The following is a 17,240-nucleotide window of genomic DNA, read 5'->3' as shown; positions in this document are numbered from 1 at the left end:
GGGGGACATGCCAGCCCATTGACGGAGAGAGATCAAGGGACATGTTAGCCTGTTGCGGATAGAGACCAGGGGACACACTAGCCCACCAAGAGAGACTGGGGGACATGCCAGCCTGTTGACGGAGAGAGACCAGGGGATGGAGAGACTAGGGGACACGCTAGCCTGTCTCCTGAAGAGACCAGGGGATGAAGAGACTAGGGGACATGGTAGCCCATCACCAAGAGAGACCGGGGGTTCTTGCTAGCCCATCACCAGGGGAGACCAGGGGACAGAGAGGCCAGGGGACATGATAGCCCGTCTGAGTAGGACTGGGGACATGCTAGCCCGTCACTGGGGGAGACCAGGGGATGGAGAGACCACAGGACATGCTAGCCAGTCGCCAGGAGAGACCAGGGGACACGCTGACCTGTTTGCAGGAGAGACTGGGGGACACGCTGGCCTGTTTCCAGGGGACACACTGGCCTGTTTGCAGGAGAGACCGGGGGACATGCTAGCCAGTCTCCAGGAGAGACCGGGGGACACGCTGGCCTGTTTGCAGGAGAGACCGGGGGACATGCTAGCCAGTCCCCAGGAGAGACCGGGGGACACGCTGGCCTGTTTCCAGGAGAGACCAGTGGATACGCTGGCCCGTTTGCAGGAGAGACCGGGGGACACGCTGGCCAGTCTCCAGGAGAGACCGGGGACACGCTGGCCTGTTGCCAGGAGAGGCTGGGGGACACACTGGCCTGTTTCCAGGAGAGGCCAGGGGACACGCTGGCCTGTTTGCAGGAGAGACCCGGGGACATGCTAGCCAGTCTCCAGGAGAGAGCGGGGGACATGCCAGCCTGTTTCCAGGAGCAGTTAGCATATCCCATATCTTGGTCCTGTGCCCTCCCGGCCGCACAGCTGCTCTTCAGGTTTGGGTTCTAGCCTTTCCCCCAGGCTTCTCCATCAGTCTCTGTGATGGGCTTCGTTGTTCATCCCCATGTCCTCCATCTGACTCCCAGTGGAATCTGGTCACGTGGCCGCAGCTGTAGGTGATACGGTGGTGCCCCTTGTCTACAGGATGAGATTTCAGCTGCTCACGGGTTTTGTTGTGGAACAACTTACTCCACAGCTGGTGACATCAGTGACAGCCACACTCTTACATGGATCGATTCTGTGGCTTCGCAGGGCGGGGTGCAGGGGTGGCTTGTTACTACCCCTTGATGCCTGGGCCTCTGCCGAGAAGACCGCATGGCAGTGCCTCGAGGGGCAGGGTGCAGCGGGCCCTCGGCTGAGACTGGCTCTTCCTGTGGGCAGCCGGCTTCCCGGGGGGAATGTCCTGAGGGGTGGTGTCCAGAGAGACCCTGACCGGGTGCCAGGCTTCTGACCTGGGACTGGAAGTCACCGGCATCGCTCCTGCCTGCCTCTGTTGTAGCAGTTGGAAGCCTACCAAGGTGGGGGGTGTGGGTGGGGGTGAGGGACCCTCCATGGTCCACCTGGCAAACTGTTCCCCACTGGGCTGGCGAGCTGGCTACAGTGACAGTTTCTCTGTGACTGTTCCCCACTGAGCTGGCGAGCTGGCTGCAGTGACGGCTTCTCTGTGAAGTTTCTTGTCTTCTTGCCCCCCGGAGAGGGGGTGAGGCTTCTCCTTGTGCGTTGGTGGGCCTCAGGCCGTTAGCCCAGCCCCAGGGAGTTTCAGTGTGTGCTCTGCCCTGTGACTGCCCCGAACCCTGCATCCCACCGGGGGAGCGTGCCTGTGCCCTGGGGTTTCTGTTCACAAGTGTTTGCTCTGTAAACCGATGACTTGGGGTTAAAACACGTACTAAGTTGGATACATTTGGATTGGCGTGAAGTAATTTAACTTTCAATTTTGAATTTTACACAAACTAAATCTAGGGAAGAGTCTTAAAGTTAAATGAGAACTGGTTTTGGGCAAACAAGGATCATCTCCATTCACTTGGTAGGGACATGTACTATCCATCTCCCTAAAGAGAAAGGGGACTAAGTCTCCAACCTTCTTGGTGAATGTGTTTGATGAACACTTGCATGTGATTCTCGGAGTGGCTCAGTGGGGTGGGTGCTGCCGCTGCCCCGTTTTACAGACGCAGAGACCCTGCTCTGCCTCATGGGGAGAATCAATGTCTCCTTCACATTTTGCTCATAGGTGTGGGATCTGCTCCACGGGGGTGACGGGTGGTCTGTGTGGCTTCACTGCTTCTCTGATCAGCCCTTAGGAGAGCCCCTCAGCCGGCTCAGTGGAGAGAGTCCAAGTTCCCTCTTCTTTTTTTTTTGACAGTGTCACTCTGTCGCCCAGGCTGGAGTGCAGTGGCGCGATTTCAGCTCACTTCAACCTTTCTGCCTCCTGGGTTCAAGCGATTCTCCTGTCTCAGCCTCCTGAGTAGCTGGGACTATGGGTGCGCGCCACCACACCCGGCTAATTTTTTATTTTTAATAGAGACAGGATTTCACCGTGTTGGCCAGGCTGGTCTTGGACTCTGGACGTCAGGTGATCCACCCGCCTCGGCCTCCCAGCACTGGCCCCCTCTTCTTTTAAGAAGACATTTCTATTCTACACTTTTTCTTTTTTACTTTTGAGATGTAGTCTTGCTCTGTGGCCCAGGCTGGAGTGCAATGGCATGTCTTGGCTCCCTGCAACCTCCACCTCCCGGGCTGAAGTGATTCTCCTGCCTCAGCCTCCCGAGTAACTGGGATTACATGGCTCACCATCACGCCTGGCTAATTTTTGTATTTTTAGTGGCGATGGGGTTTCACCATGTTGGCTAGGCTGGTCTCGAACTCCTGACCTCGTGATCGGCCCACCTTGACCTCCCAAAGGGCTGGGATTACAGGTGTAAGCCACTGCGCCCGGCCTATTCTACACATAAGTAAAAGATCAGGCAGTTTACAGGGTTCCTAATGCAAATAAAAGACGCCAGTGTTTAGTGAAAGCCTCTTCACCTTGGCCGAGCAGCTCCCAGTGGGCCCACCTGCTGCTTCGTTTTGCCGTGTTGTGGGTGACAGCAAGGGCCCAGGGAGGGGTAGTGGCAGTGTGCAGTGCAGATGGTCTGAAACACAGAGTTTTCATTTGGACTGTGAAATTCTGTTTTCTGAAGGAAAGGAAATTGATTTGCTTTTTCTTAGAAGGGCTCAGCTCTAGGATGCTTTGGTTATGGGGCTTGGATATTTATGTGAATCTTTGCATCCATCCTCCAGACTTTACAGCAGAAGGTAAAAACTCAGGTTGAGAATTCAGGAGGGCTAGAACCAGTGTTTGAGAGAAAATCTGGTATTCCTGTTTGGTCTGATGGATTCCAGGTGATGACATCTGTGTGTGTGTGTGTCCTGGGGACCGGGTGCCAGGCCTGTGTGCGAGATACGGGCTGAGCTGGTCACCCTTCTCATTTGTTGGTGAAGCACGAATGCAGATGGAGACCCTTGTGTGAGGTAGTTTGGCCTGTAACTTTAAACCCTTGTCTCTTTATTTGTACGCATCCTGATAATTTTAAAAAACCTTTTTACAGGCTAATAGTGCCCTGAACTTAAACCTGGACACGTTTCAGTGATTCCACTGATGGGGGTGGAGCGGCCGCAGCCCTCCGTAGTGGACTGGACTCCATCCCTGCAGTGATTCCACTGACGAGGGGGCTGGAGCGGCCACAGCCCTCCGTAGTGGACTGGACTCCATCCCTGCAGTGATTCCACTGACGAGGGGGCTGGAGCGGCCGCAGCCCTCCGTAGTGGACTGGACTCCATCCCTGCAGTGATTCCACTGACCAGGGGGCTGGAGCGGCCACAGCCCTCCGTAGTGGACTGGACTCCATCCCTGCAGTGATTCCACTGACGGAGGTGGAGCGGCCGCAGCCCTCCGTAGTGGACTGGACTCAGCACTGCGTCCCTATTTTCAGATGAACTTTTGGGAGATGACTTTGCTCGTTTCTTAAAATTACTTTATCGTGTACAAAAACTGTTTTTTTTGTTACTAGGTTGTGATTGTTTACAATAAAACTTCCAAAAGATAAAATGAATTGTTTTAACAATTTGTGTTTATGTTTTAAACTTGTAAGTGTATTTTTAACATTAAACTTTTTTTTTTAGGCACAAATATTTAAACATGGAAAACGTGAAGACTGTTTGCCCTATGGTAAGGTTTATTTTTAAGAGAAGATATATTTGTGGTGCAGGTTTGCCCACATAGAATCAAGAGTCTCCTTAACATTTTATTTGTAGTTACGGGAACTGTACGTTGGTATATTTGGAAACTGTCATTTTTTTTTTGTGGGTTTTTTTTTTTAAGGGGGAGTCTCACTCTGTCACCAGGCTGGAGTGCAGTGGCGCGATCTTGGCTCACTGCAACGTCCACCTCTTGGGTTCAAGTGATTCTCCTGCCTGAGCCACCACGCCCAGCTAATTGTTTGTATTTTTAGTAGAGGCGGGGTTTCACCATATTAGCCAGGATGTTCTTGATCTCCTGACCTCGTGATCCACCCGCCTCAGCCTCCCGAAGTGTTGGGATTACAGGCGTGAGCCACCGCACCTGGCCTGTTGTGGGTTTTAATAACTGGGCTTTCATCTGCTCTCCTAGTCAGTTGATAAGGAGGGATTGCTGCTTGGGGTCTGGTATGGGAGGTCTGGGCAAGGCCTGTGTCATGATCTGAGGTTGGACCTGGCTTCTTGGGACCCGGTAGCAGCCATGTTCCTCTGATAGCCATAGCCACGGCCTCTTGTGCCTTCTTCCTTCTTCCTAATTCTCTTATTGTTTTTGAGGCAGGGTCTTCCTCTGTTGCCCGGGCTGGAGTACAGTGGTGTGATACACCTCACTGAAGCCTCGACCTTCTGGGCTCAAGCTATCCTCCCATTTCAGCCTCCCCAGGGGCTGGGACTGTAGGTGAGCACTACCATACCCGGCTAATTTTGTATTTTTTGTAGTGATGGGATTTTGCTGTGTTGCCCAGGCTGGTCTTGAACTCCTGGGCTCAAGCGATCTGCCCTGTCTTGGTCTCCCAAAGTGCTGAGCTTAAAGGCATTAGCCACGTGTCTGGCCCAATTCTCTTAATTTTAGAGTGAGCCTCAGTTTGTGAAAGTAAGGGCATTACTTCTCTCCTTGCAGAGGTTTACCATCTGGAAAAAGAGAAACTTCTTAGAGCCTCTGTGTTTTAGTAGCTATCCAAATGTCAGATTTAAATAACTTTGTTTTTAAAAGTTTTCATTATGGAAAATTTGAAATATGTATAAGGAGAGAGAAAGGTGTGCAGGCCCCTTGTTTCTCTCTGGAGTGTCTGAGTTTTGGTGTGTGGTCCCTGTTTCGTCCTGCACCTCATGCAGGGACATGGTGCGTCTCACCTGTGTGTGCTTCCATGCGTCTCTGGCAGATGGGGTTCTTTAGACACACGGCCGCCACGTCCTCACCACATCTGAGACCGCCAGCAGCGGTTGCCAGGCACTGTTGGCAGGAGGAGTGTCCTTGGTGATGTGAACGCAGACCTGCTCCCTCTTGGTCTGTTGTGCTTGTCACCCAGGTTGGTCTTGCCCACGGTGTTAACCTTCTGAGGAGTTACTCAGATGCTTTTATAGCTGGCCTGGTCTGCAGGCAAGCATGAGTGAGTTAAACAGGGAGGACCTCTGCCCGAGGCCACACGTGTTGCCAGGTGCACCTAAAGCTGGTGAATTTTCCCTTTCTATCGATTGCAGCCTCAAGGCAGAGCTTCCCCCAGGGCTCTGCAGATTCAGCCCTCCCACCCCACTGCTGTGTCCCCACCCCAATGCCCCCATCCGCCTGCTCTGTCCCCACCCTGCTGCCCCCATCCCCCTGCTGTGTGCCCCTCACTGCCCCCCTCTCGTGCTCTGTCCCCGCCCTGATGCCCCCCCCCCGCCTGCTGTGTCCCCGCCCTGCTGTCCCTTCCTCCTTCTCCTTGACTTGCATCACCTCACCCAGCTCTCAGCTCTGTCTTCAGCTTCTCTTCTTCTCTCCTCTCCCTGGTCAGCTGGTTGCAGTCTTGTCCATTTCACCCCAAGCCCATCTCTGAAGTCGCCATGCACTTCCATCCCAGCCCTTGTCTGTCTTGGGAAGGCCGTCCTCCTGGGCTGAGCTCGGTGCCTCCCCACCCCGCACACCTCCTGCTCACAGGCTCTCCCTTTCATGCTGTGCCCAGTGCTGCTTGGAGCCTCCCCTCGGCTCAGCCTCCTGTCCTGCTGGTGTCGTTGCTGCATGACGCTGAGTGATTCGCCCTGAAAAAAAGAGCAAGCCACAGGAACCCCATCAGCCTGGGTGGTTTCCCTGGCCGCAGTGTGCCTGTGGCCTGGGTGTTCTCCCTGGCCGTAGTGTGCCCTGTGGCCTGGGTGTTCTCCCTGGCTGCAGCGTGCCCTGTGGCCTGCGTGGTTCCCTGGCCGCAGCGTGCCCATGACTTGCGGGGTCTCCCCGGCTGCAGCATGCCCCATGGCCTATGTGGTCTTCCCGGTTGCAGCATGCCCCGTGGCCTCCGTGGTTCCCTGGCTACATTGTGCCATGTGGCCTGTGTGGTCTCCTCCACTGCAGCATGCCCATGGCCTGCGTGGTCTCCCTGGCTGCAGTGTGCCCAGTGGCCTGCGTGGTTCCCTGGCTGCATTGCGCCATGTGGCCTGCGTGGTCTCCCCCACTGCAGCATGCCCGTGGCCTGCATGGTCTCCCCTGCTGCAGCGTGCCCGTGGCCTGCGTGGTCTCCCCCGCTGCAGTTTGCCCGTGGCCTGTATAGTCTCCCAGGCTGCAGCATGCACCAAGGCCTGCAGGGTCTCTCCAGCCGCAGCATGTACTGTGATCCATGGTTCTCCCCGGCTGCAGCGTGCTCTGTGGTCTGTGTGGTCTCCCCGGCCGCAGCGTGCCCTGTGGCCTGCATAGTTTCCCTGGCCGTGGTGTGTGCTGCCCCTCTTCAGGTTGGCTCCCTGCCCTCTGGGCGCTTGCTCTCCTGACCCACCACTGTCGCTTCACAGCAAGGAAGTTGAGTAGGTTCAACTCCAGCAGCTTTTGGTTCACGATTTGGGATGATAGGGGTCTTGGTGATGTCTCCTGCCTCGAGATCCCCAAGGAGCTGGCTGTGGTTTCGGGGATGCAGGTGATGCAATCAGAAGGTCCCTGCAGCCCTCCCTGCACTGAGTCCAGCTCTTGTTTACAGCTGCCACCGTCCTTAGCTGCCTTGATGGCTGCAGACTCCCTGAGAGCAACCAGACCCTGCTGCGGAAGCTGGGGGTGAAGCTCGTGCAGCGACTGGGACTGACCTTCCTGAAGCTGAAGGTGGCGGCATGGAGGTAGGCACTGTGAGGACGGTGGGGTGGGGTGGGGGGGTGCCATTGGGGACAGGTGCTGTTGGGGCGGGTGCTGTGGGGAGGCGGGCACCGTGGAGTGGGTGGTTGCTGTTGGGAGATGGGTGGTCACTGTGCGGGGGTGGGCACCATGTGTTGGGGGCCACGTGCTGTGGTTCTGGACACAGTTGGCACTGTCTGGAGGGTGGGCCAAGCCATGGGTGAACATCTGTGGGCATGGCCAGTGCTGTGGCTTTTGTGTCCAGTGGTGATGGCAGAGAAGACACGTCAGTAACAAGTGTCTTCTGCTTTCATTGTTTCATTTCATCCCAGAAGTGTTTCTGATTTTGAGAGGAAGGTTTTTCTTTGGTTATTTTCTGATTGCATCTTTCGGTTGGCAGAAGTGCAGCTGGTGTGACAGGAGGGCAGCGTGTGTGCATCGTGTGGCCTCCCTGGCGTGGCGGCATGTGTATGTCGTGTCGGTTGGATGTGGTGTGTGCTCCCTGGTGTGGGCGGCATATGTGTGTTGTGTGGCTCGGAGGCTGTGTACGTGTGTTGTGTGGCTGGGAGGCGGCGTATGCGTGTTGTGTGTCTCAGAGGCAGTGTATGCGTGTTGTGTGGCTAGGAGGCGGCAGATGCATGTTGTTTCATTTGGAGGCAGTGTATGTGTGTCGTATCGCTCGGAGGCGGTGTATGCGTGTTTTATGGCTTGGGTTTGTTCTCCGTAACACTTGGCCTCCCTGCCATTCTCTGACAGGTGTGTCTGGGTCTCACCTTGTGCTTCTTTATCTTGAGGTGCCCAGGGATCCAAGTGAATTTTTGAGCAGAGTTTTGGGTCTCCTTCTCAGCAGCTCCTTTTTCCTCAACATCCTCTCCCGCAAATGGGAGCCTTCCACCTAGCGAGACTGCTGTCCTCTGGGCTGTTTCTTGCTGCAGTTTAGAAAGCGCCCCTGCGGGGAGGAGGTCAGGTGGTGTAGCAGGGGGTTGTAGCCCTGCCTTGGCGGCCATCACCTGCCGGCCGGCGGTGGCTTGATGCTTTCTGTCCGAGTCTCCTCGTTGAGGGCAAGAGGGCATGTGTGGCAGCAGCCTGAGGTCATCATCTTCATGGTGTTTTCTGGTCTTTGTGAGGTAACTGAGCTTCGCACTCGGTGACAACAGTGGCAGCTGAAGTGACGCCCAGCCCTGAGGTGTTAAGGGAAAGTGGGGGCCAGGATACACTCACCTGTGGGTATTAGGGGAGACTGGGGGCTGGGGTGCTCCCACCTGTGGGGTGTTAGGGTAGAGTAGGGGCCGGAGTGTGCTTGCCTGAGGGGTATTGGGGAGAGTACGAGCCGGGGTGTGCCCACCTGTGGGTGTTGGGGGGAGTGGGGGCCGGGGTGCACCCATGCATGGGGTATTAGGGGAGACTGGGGTCTGGGGTGTGCCCACCTGTGGGATGTTAAGGGAGACTGGGGACTGGGGTGCTTCTGTCCGTGGGGGTGTTAGGGGAGAGCAGGGGCTGGGGTGCTCCTGCCTGTGGGGTGTTGGGGAGGCTGGGGGCCAGGGTGCGCCTGTCTGTGGGGCGTTGGGGAGATGGGGCCGGGGTGTGCCTGCCCGTGGGACGTTAGGGGAGACTGGGGGCTGGGGTGCTCCCGCCTGTGGGGTGTTAGGGGAAAGTGGGGGCCAGGGTGCGCCTGCCTGTGGGGTGTTGGGGAGAGTGGGGGCCAGGGTGTGCCTGCCTGTGGGGTGTTAGGGGACAGCGGCCCGTGGGGTGTTGTCTTGCTGGGTGCTCGATGGTGTCGGCCGTGGTCCTGTGATGGCTGATGACACTCTCTTCATACATTTCAGTTATTCTGCATGACAGTGCACCCCTAAACTTAGCAACTTAAATAGTGTGCTTTTTCCTCAGTTTGGGTGAGTCTGGGATCTGGATGTGGCTCAGCCAGGTCCCCGGTCAGGGTCTCATCTGGGGCTTCGTGAAGGCACTGGCCGGGCTGCTGCCATCTCAAGGCCTGCATTGGGAAGGGTCTGCTTCCAGGCTCCTCATGGGTTGTCATTGGGACCTGGTGCCTTGTGGGCTGTTGGCTGGGACCCCTTCGAAGTCCTTACCACGTGGGCCCCTCCACAGGGCAGCACACAGTGTGGCAGCCGGCTTCATTGGAGGCTGAGAGAGGCGGGTGGAAGCCAAGGCCTCTTGGATGGAGGCAGCTCTGGCTTCTTGTGTGTTCTGTTCTCGGGGACGGAATCTCTGGGCCCAGGCCACACCTCATGGAGAGGAATGCGGGAGGTGGGGGCGTGGGGCCATCTGGGAAACTGCCCTGACTCTCTGTGTTTCCTATACTTGGAAACTGAGTCCCAGAGACCTAGGCTGGGTCATTCAAGGCAGGTTGATGGCGTCAGCACCAGGGTGTGAGTTCTGGTTCTGCCTCCGAAGCCCAGGTTGTTTATCCTCTGGGAGTCTGCCCCAAACTCCACCAGGTGCCTTTTCTGCATGAGGCCCAGTAAGCAGGGCCCACAGCCAGACTGCCTGCCCTGCGCTCACCCTTGGCAGGAGTGACCGTGTCACAGGGGCCTTGCTCAGTGTGGAGCTGGGCTGCATGCTTTGAGCACATCCTCTCACTGCTCCTCACAGGAGCTCTCTGCTTAAGACTGCGTTCCCATTTGACGGAGGGGATTCTGTGTAGCACTGCATTCCTTCCCATTTTACGGAGGAGACTCTGCTTAGCACTGCGTTCCCATTTTATGGAGGGACTCTGCATAGCACTGCAGTCTCATTTTACGGAAGGGACTCTGCATAGCACTGCATTCCCATTTTATGGAGGGGACTCTGCGTAGCACTGCATTCCTTCCCATTTTACGGATGGGACTCTGCGTAGCACTACAGTCTCATTTTATGGAGGGGACTCTGCGTAGCACTGTGGTCTCATTTTACGGAGGGGACTCTGCATAGCACTGTGGTTTCATTTTACGGAAGGGACTCTGCGTAGGACTGCGTTCCTTCCCATTTTACGGAGGGGACTCTGTGTAACACTGTGTTCCCATTTTACGGAGGGGACTCTGCGTAGCACCGCATTCCTTCCCATTTTATGGAGGGGACTCTGCATAGCACTGCAGTCTCATTTTATGGAGGGGACTCTGCATAGCACTGCAGTCTCATTTTACAGAGGGGACTCTGTGTAGCACTGCAGTCTCATTTTACGGAGGGGACTCTGCGTAGCACTGCAGTCTCATTTTACGGAGGGGACCCTGCATAGCACTGCATTCCTTCCCATTTTACAGATGGGACTCTGCGTAGCACTGCAGTCTCATTTTATGGAGGGGACTCTGCGTAGGACTGCAGTCTCATTTTACGGAGGGGACTCCGCGTAGCACTGCAGTCTCATTTTACGGAGGGGACTCCGCGTAGGACTGCAGTCTCATTTTACGGAGGGGACTCTGTGTAGCACTGCAGTCTCATTTTACGGAGGAGACTCTGCTTAGCACTGCAGCCTCATTTTACGGAGGGGACTCTGCGTAGGACTGCGTTCCTTCCCATTTTACGGAGGGGACTCTGCATAGCACTGCAGTCTCATTTTACGGAGGAGACTCTGCTTAGCACTGCGTTCCCATTTTATGGAGGGACTCTGCGTAGGACTGCATTCCTTCCCATTTTACGGAGGGGACTCTGCGTAGCACTGCAGTCTCATTTTACAGAGGGGACTCTGCGTAGGACTGCGTTCCTTCCCATTTTACGGAGGGGACTCTGTGTAGCACTGCATTCTTTCCATTTTACGGAGGAGACTCTGCTTAGCACTGCGTTCCCATTTTATGGAGGGACTCTGCGTAGCACTGCAGTCTCATTTTACGGAGGGGACTCTGCATAGCACTGCAGTCTCATTTTATGGGGGGGACTCTGCGTAGCACTGCAGTCTCATTTTACGGAGGGGACCCTGCATAGCACTGCGGTTTCATTTTACGGAAGGGACTCTGCGTAGGACTGCGTTCCTTCCCGTTTTACGGAGGGGACCCTGTGTAACACTGTGTTCCCATTTTACGGAGGGGACTCTGCGTAGCACCGCATTCCTTCCCATTTTATGGAGGGGACTCTGCATAGCACTGCAGTCTCATTTTACGGAGGGGACTCTGCGTAGCACTGCAGTCTCATTTTACAGAGGGGACTCTGCGTAGCACTGCAGTCTCATTTTACGGAGGGGACTCTGCATAGGACTGCAGTCTCATTTTACGGAGGGGACTCTGTGTAGCACTGCAGTCTCATTTTACAGAGGAGACTCTGCTTAGCACTGCAGTCTCATTTTACGGAGGGGACTCTGCGTAGGACTGAATTCCTTCCCATTTTACAGAGGGGACTCTGCATAGCACTGCAATCTCATTTTACGGAGGGGACTCTGTGTAGCACTGCGTTCCTTCCCGTTTTACGGAGGGGACTCTGCGTAGCACTGCAGTCTCATTTTACGGAGGGGACTCTGTGTAGCACTGCATTCCTTCCATTTTACGGAGGATACTCTGCTTAGCACTGCAGTCTCATTTTACAGAGGGGACTCTGCGTAGGACTGCGTTCCTTCCCATTTTACGGAGGGGACTCTGCGTAGCACTGCAGTCTCATTTTATGGTGGGGACTCTGCGTAGCACTGCGTTCCTTCCATTTTACGGAGGATACTCTGCTTAGCACTGCAGTCTCATTTTATGGTGGGGACTCTGCGTAGCACTGCGTTCCTTCCCATTTTACAGAGGATACTCTGCTTAGCACTGCAGTCTCATTTTACGGAGGGGACTCTGCGTAGGACTGCGTTCCTTCCCATTTTACGGAGGGGACTCTGCGTAGCACTGCATTCCTTCCATTTTACGGAGGAGACTCTGCTTAGCACTGCGTTCCCATTTTATGGAGGGACTCTGCGTAGCACTGCAGTCTCATTTTACGGAGGGGACTCTGCGTAGCACTGCAGTCTCATTTTACGGAGGGGACTCTGCATAGCACTGCATTCCCATTTTGCGGAGGGGACTCTGTGTAGCACTGCAGTCTCATTTTACGGAGGGCACTCTGCGTAGCACTGCATTCCTTCCCATTTTATGGAGGGGACTCTGCGTAGCACTGCAGTCTCATTTTATGGGGGGGACTCTGCATAGCACTGCAGTCTCATTTTACGGAGGGGACTCTGCATAGCACTGCGGTTTCATTTTACGGAAGGGACTCTGCGTAGGACTGCGTTCCTTCCCATTTTACGGAGGGGACTCTGTGTAACACTGTGTTCCCATTTTACGGAGGGGACTCTGCGTAGCACTGCATTCCTTCCCATTTTATGGAGGGGACTCTGCATAGCACTGCAGTCTCATTTTACAGAGGGGACTCTGCGTAGCACTGCAGTCTCATTTTACAGAGGGGACTCTGCGTAGCACTGCAGTCTCATTTTACAGAGGGGACTCTGCAAAGGACTGCAGTCTCATTTTATGGAGGGGACTCTGCGTAGCACTGCAGTCTCATTTTACAGAGGGGACTCTGCATAGGACTGCGTTCCTTCCCATTTTACGGAGGGGACTCTGCGTAGCACTGCAGTCTCATTTTATGGAGGGGACTCTGCGTAGCACTGCATTCCTTCCATTTTACGGAGGATACTCTGCTTAGCACTGCAGTCTCATTTTACAGAGGGGACTCTGCGTAGGACTGCGTTCCTTCCCATTTTACGGAGGGGACTCTGCGTAGCACTGCAGTCTCATTTTACGGAGGGGACTCTGCATAGGAATGCATTCCTTCCCATTTTATGGAGGGGACTCTGCGTAGCACTGCAGTCTCATTTTACAGAGGGGACTCTGCGTAGGACTGCATTCCTTCCCATTTTACGGAGGGGACTCTGCGTAGCACTGCAGTCTCATTTTACGGAGGGGACACTGCTTAGGAATGCGTTCCTTCCCATTTTACGGAGGGGACTCTGCATAACACTGTGTTCCATTTTACGGAGGGGACTCTGTGTAGCACTGCGTTCCCATTTTACGGAGGGGACTCTGCGTAACACTTGTGTTCCCATTTTACGGAGGGGACTCTGCGTAGCACAGCGTTCCCATTTTACCCAGGAGAAATGGAGGCATGGAGCGGCTCAGGAGCCACGCAGAGTAACGCAGCAAGTAGTTGTAGAGCAGGCCTGACTGTGAGCCAGGTCCCAGGGCCTGTGCTGTGGCCCCTTCAGGGCGTGTCTGGGGGATGATCATGCAGAGGCCCCAAGTGGGTGTGAAGAGGGCTACACATCGGTGGCTTTTGAGGGGCGTTCAGGAGGCAGGATCTGTAGGAACTGGTCATGGGTGAGACACAGTACCTGGTGATGAAGGGGCCACGTGTGGCCTAGGTGGTGGCAGTGGTGGCCGTTCAGGAAGGGGCTGTCAGGAGGCAGAGCACGTCCTGAAGGCTGAGCGCACCCCCAGTGAAGGTGCTGGTCCTGTGGTCTGTGTACTTATCATTGTACTTTCTCTCCTGACTCCATCATCAGAACTGGACACCAGGTGAGATGTTCTGGAGTCGGGCGGATTCGCGGCTCACACCAGACTCCTCCTGGCGGTTCGTGCTGATGGTGGTGCCTTGGGGTTCTTCCTTCTTATCCAGTCTCTGTAAATGTAAAGTGCCTGGAATTTTACAGGCATCCTTTTGAGATTCAGAGTGACATTAAATTATTGATTTCAGTCATCAGGACACAGTGTCTGTTAGGTTTTGGGCTGCAGAGCTGATCTGCGAATGCTTTGATCTGCACAGGTATCAGCGTGGCTGCCGATCTTTGGCTGCAAATCTGCAGCTCCTCACTCAGGGTCAGAGCGAGCAGAAGCAGAAGCCGCCCCTCCTGACCTCAGATGACAACGAAGATGACGACGTCCCAGAGGGCGTGGAGAGCGTGATAGGTGTGTGGGGTCTAAGCCGTGGCCTCAGGTCTTAGGCACTGTCGGGCTGTGTCGTTCCCCCACTCCCCGCCCTCTGCCACCTGCTCCCCACCACCTGCTCCAGGACTGCACTTCCTCCTTCCCTGTCCCCTTCGCCTAGTGCATGGCTGCTGCCGGTCCTCTGGCTCTGGAACCCTACCTGTTCCTCCCCGTGGACAGTCTCTTCCTGTGTGCCGTAGAAGCCCCTTTTCCCGCAGCCTCCCCACCTTCCTGAGCCTCCCCACCTTCCTGACCTGCTTGCTCTCAGGGGCTGGGCGTGTCTGCGGGAAACAGTTCCCCCAAGAAATTGAGGTGGGGTCCCTGGGGCTCAGGTCTTTGGCTCCTTTGCCCCTAAACCCTGCTTAGCTCCTAAACTCAAGAGCCATTTCGAACTCCCTTAAACCACGTTGCACTTCGCAGAGGTCTCCATCCCCTGCCCTGTCCCCTCCTCCGCTGCACGGAGACCAGCCTGGGAAACAAAGTGAGCCCCTCAAGGCGGCCATCCTGGGACTGGCTTCTGTCCCCACACTGCCCCACCCTCTTGCCGTGGGTTGGATGAGGTCTTCCCCGGCCCCAGGCAGGGCCTCCTCGTGTCCCCTCCCTTGTGAGGCCCTCATCCTCCCAGTATGTCTCAGCTTCCTGATGGGCCGGCAGGGCCTTGCCGCCTGTACTGTGCCGCGCTCTGCTCACATCCCCTCTGCTCCCTCCAGGGCAGGCTTCTGCCTGGAGTTGTCCACACCCCACCTAGACTGTGACCCTCAGGGCGCCCGCGGCGCTGTTGCCAGCCCTGAGCCAGCAGGCACTCTGGCTCTTCCCTTGACCTTTACTTCTCAGAGCCCTCCCAGGTTGCGTGGTGGGTGCCAGTATCTGTGCTGGGCGGCTCCGAGTCCCAGGTGGGGCCCTGGGTCTGCCCCTTCCCTGCGTTTGCTGCCTGCCGCAGGCTTGCTCTGTCTCCCATCCCCTGCAGGCAATCCCCTCTGCCCTCATTCCAGCTGCCGTGCTGGCTCCAGACTGTCCCTCCACCCTCCCCTGTAGTCATTCAGCGAGCTTCTCCGTCAGGTCTTCCCGGCCTGCTTGGTACCCTTGGGCCCAGGTTTCCACCCTGCTGAGGCTTGCAGGGTCCTCACCATGTGACCCGACCCCCTCCTTGCATCCTCTAGGCTTCTGTGTGGTTCTTCTTAAGGTTCAGCCTGTCACCAAGGCCTGGTCCCCGGGAGAGCACGTCTTCATGCGGCCGCTGGCTGGGGGTTTTCTCTAGGAAGCTTTTCCCAGCCCTTCTTGGTCCCACGTGAGCTGCAGGTCCTTCTCCTGGCCTGGGTGGGGCCCTTGATGTTGGCCTTCACTGGGGGTAGGCAGCTGCTCCCGTCGCCTGCTCTGATGAGGGGAGCTGCTTCGTAAGAGCAGAGAACTTAGGAACATGGATTTATGTGATTATCTGAAAACACAGAGAAGAAAATGTTCTTTTCCTATTAATATTATTCTGAACGTAATTCCCTTCAGCATGTGCACTGAGTAGTGTATGGGCTGGGTCACCTTACAGCAGGAAGACTAGGAGCTTTGTGTGGACCACCATGCATCGCTTCCTCTTCCTACAGAGCAGCTGCTGGCCGGGCTGAAGGACAAGGACACTGTCGTGCGGTGGTCTGCAGCCAAGGGGTAGGTGTCGCGGCCGCAGGAGCGCCCTGTGGAGTGGGCCGGCCTCTCGGCCACTGTGCCAAGCCTTTTGAATCAGGAGAACTTCACGTGCGATTCAACAGATAGAGATTCCCAAGCGCTTTGGAGTACAACGTGGCTTCCTCTAACTGACACGTGTCACTTTATGCATTGGTGTGAAGAAGGTTCCCGAGGCGGAGCTCCAGGCCCGTCCATCCTCCTGCCCTGGCTGGCCTTGCCAGGTCACAAGCAGGCTGGCTTTGCCTGTTTATCCTCTAAATGTTCCCGTTTTTCTCACATCCTCATCCCTGTGCCCCCACCTATCGTTGCCCACAGATGGGGTCACGGCTCCTACAGTGATGGTGCTCAGGGAAGAGACCTTTTGTGTGGGGTGAGCAGGTACCAGCCCCTCATTCACCCTTCAGTAGCACCTGTCGTACCTGCGGGAGCTGATGTGCAGCCTGGGCCTCCAAGGAGGTCGTGGGGCAGATCCAGTGGGGCCAGGCCTTGAGCACAACTGGTGGAACCCTGGCTTGGAGGAGCTGGTGGCTTTGTGGACTCGGGTCTGTGCAGGGACAGCAATACACGTGATGCTGAGGTGTCAGGGGGTGTTTCAGTTTCAGTTAGTACCAAGCTTGGATTTTAATTTGAACAGGCAGGTTCATGGGAAGGAAAAACACCAGCCGAGAAATAGGAATAAGGAATAGGTTTATTTACAAATATATACAATACCATCTGCATCAACACCAGCAAAGAAATCAGCACGGGTAATCGCAAGGTCAATCTGGGAGCCTCACAGCAACACCAGCAAATAAATCAGAAAGGAATCAGCACGGGCATACACCAGAAAGAAATCAGCACGGGTATACACCGGCAAAGATCAACACGGGCGTCCGGCAAAGAAATCAGCACGGATAACTGCAAAACCAAGCCTTCTGTCGACTCTTAGTAATAAGCTCTTTCCTGTAACATAACACTAGACTGTTCTTCTTATAGTGTATTAGTACTGAATTATCTTTTATACTGTACTAAAAAAAGAAGTTCATTTCTTTTATATTGTGCTAAAGAAAGAAACTTATTTACAGTTTAAGATATGCTGACTCCGTCTTCATTATGCAACTGCGTCCTTGAATTGCTTATTAAAAAGTGGACCACGGGAACTGGCCAGGTTCCCAGATCCGGGTTCAAGGTGAGTTGAACTCACTCTGTGCACCGAATGCTCTCAACTTATACAAGGAAATGAAGATCATGTGGAGTCTGTGCAAAGCTTTATAAACAATCTAGTTAACCCTTACAGGGGGGCCCCTGCTGTGGAGGAGATGAGGCAGGTGCAGGGGGCTGGCAGGTGCTGAGGTGTCGGGGGGGCCCCTGCTGTGGAGGGGATGAGGCAGGTGTGGGGGCCAGTAGGTGCTGAGGTGTCGGGGGGGCCCCTGCTGTGGAGGGGATGAGGCAAGTACGGGGGCCGGTAGGTGCTG

The 17,240-nt window shown here is 55.4% G+C and overlaps 1 protein-coding gene across 5 annotated transcripts in view; it reads left to right on the top strand.

The window, feature by feature from the left end:
• The window catches only part of LOC110568922 (tubulin-specific chaperone D-like), a 73,402-nt gene that overhangs the window by 33,908 nt on the left and 22,254 nt on the right, over nucleotides 1-17,240 (top strand). For 2 of the 5 annotated variants that reach the window (XM_064370163.1, XM_064370166.1), the window contains exons 7-10: nucleotides 4,060-4,105; nucleotides 7,110-7,242; nucleotides 13,952-14,094; nucleotides 15,708-15,768. In XM_064370163.1, coding sequence (XP_064226233.1) covers nucleotides 4,060-4,105; nucleotides 7,110-7,242; nucleotides 13,952-14,094; nucleotides 15,708-15,768 — 383 coding nt within the window. Of the gene's footprint in view, nucleotides 1-4,059; nucleotides 4,106-7,109; nucleotides 7,243-13,951; nucleotides 14,095-15,272; nucleotides 16,860-17,240 lie in introns of those variants that run through there. The other 3 variants (XM_064370165.1, XM_064370164.1, XM_064370167.1) reach the window with 3 other exon arrangements.

The sequence above is a fragment of the Aotus nancymaae genome, unplaced genomic scaffold, assembly GCF_030222135.1.
Source record: "Aotus nancymaae isolate 86718 unplaced genomic scaffold, 86718_ANA_hifiasm-v0.15.2.pri h1tg000102l, whole genome shotgun sequence".
In the NCBI taxonomy this organism is placed as follows: domain Eukaryota; kingdom Metazoa; phylum Chordata; class Mammalia; order Primates; family Aotidae; genus Aotus; species Aotus nancymaae.
The sequence above is the reverse complement of the archived record's forward strand: the minus strand, read 5'-3'. Positions and strand labels throughout refer to the sequence as shown.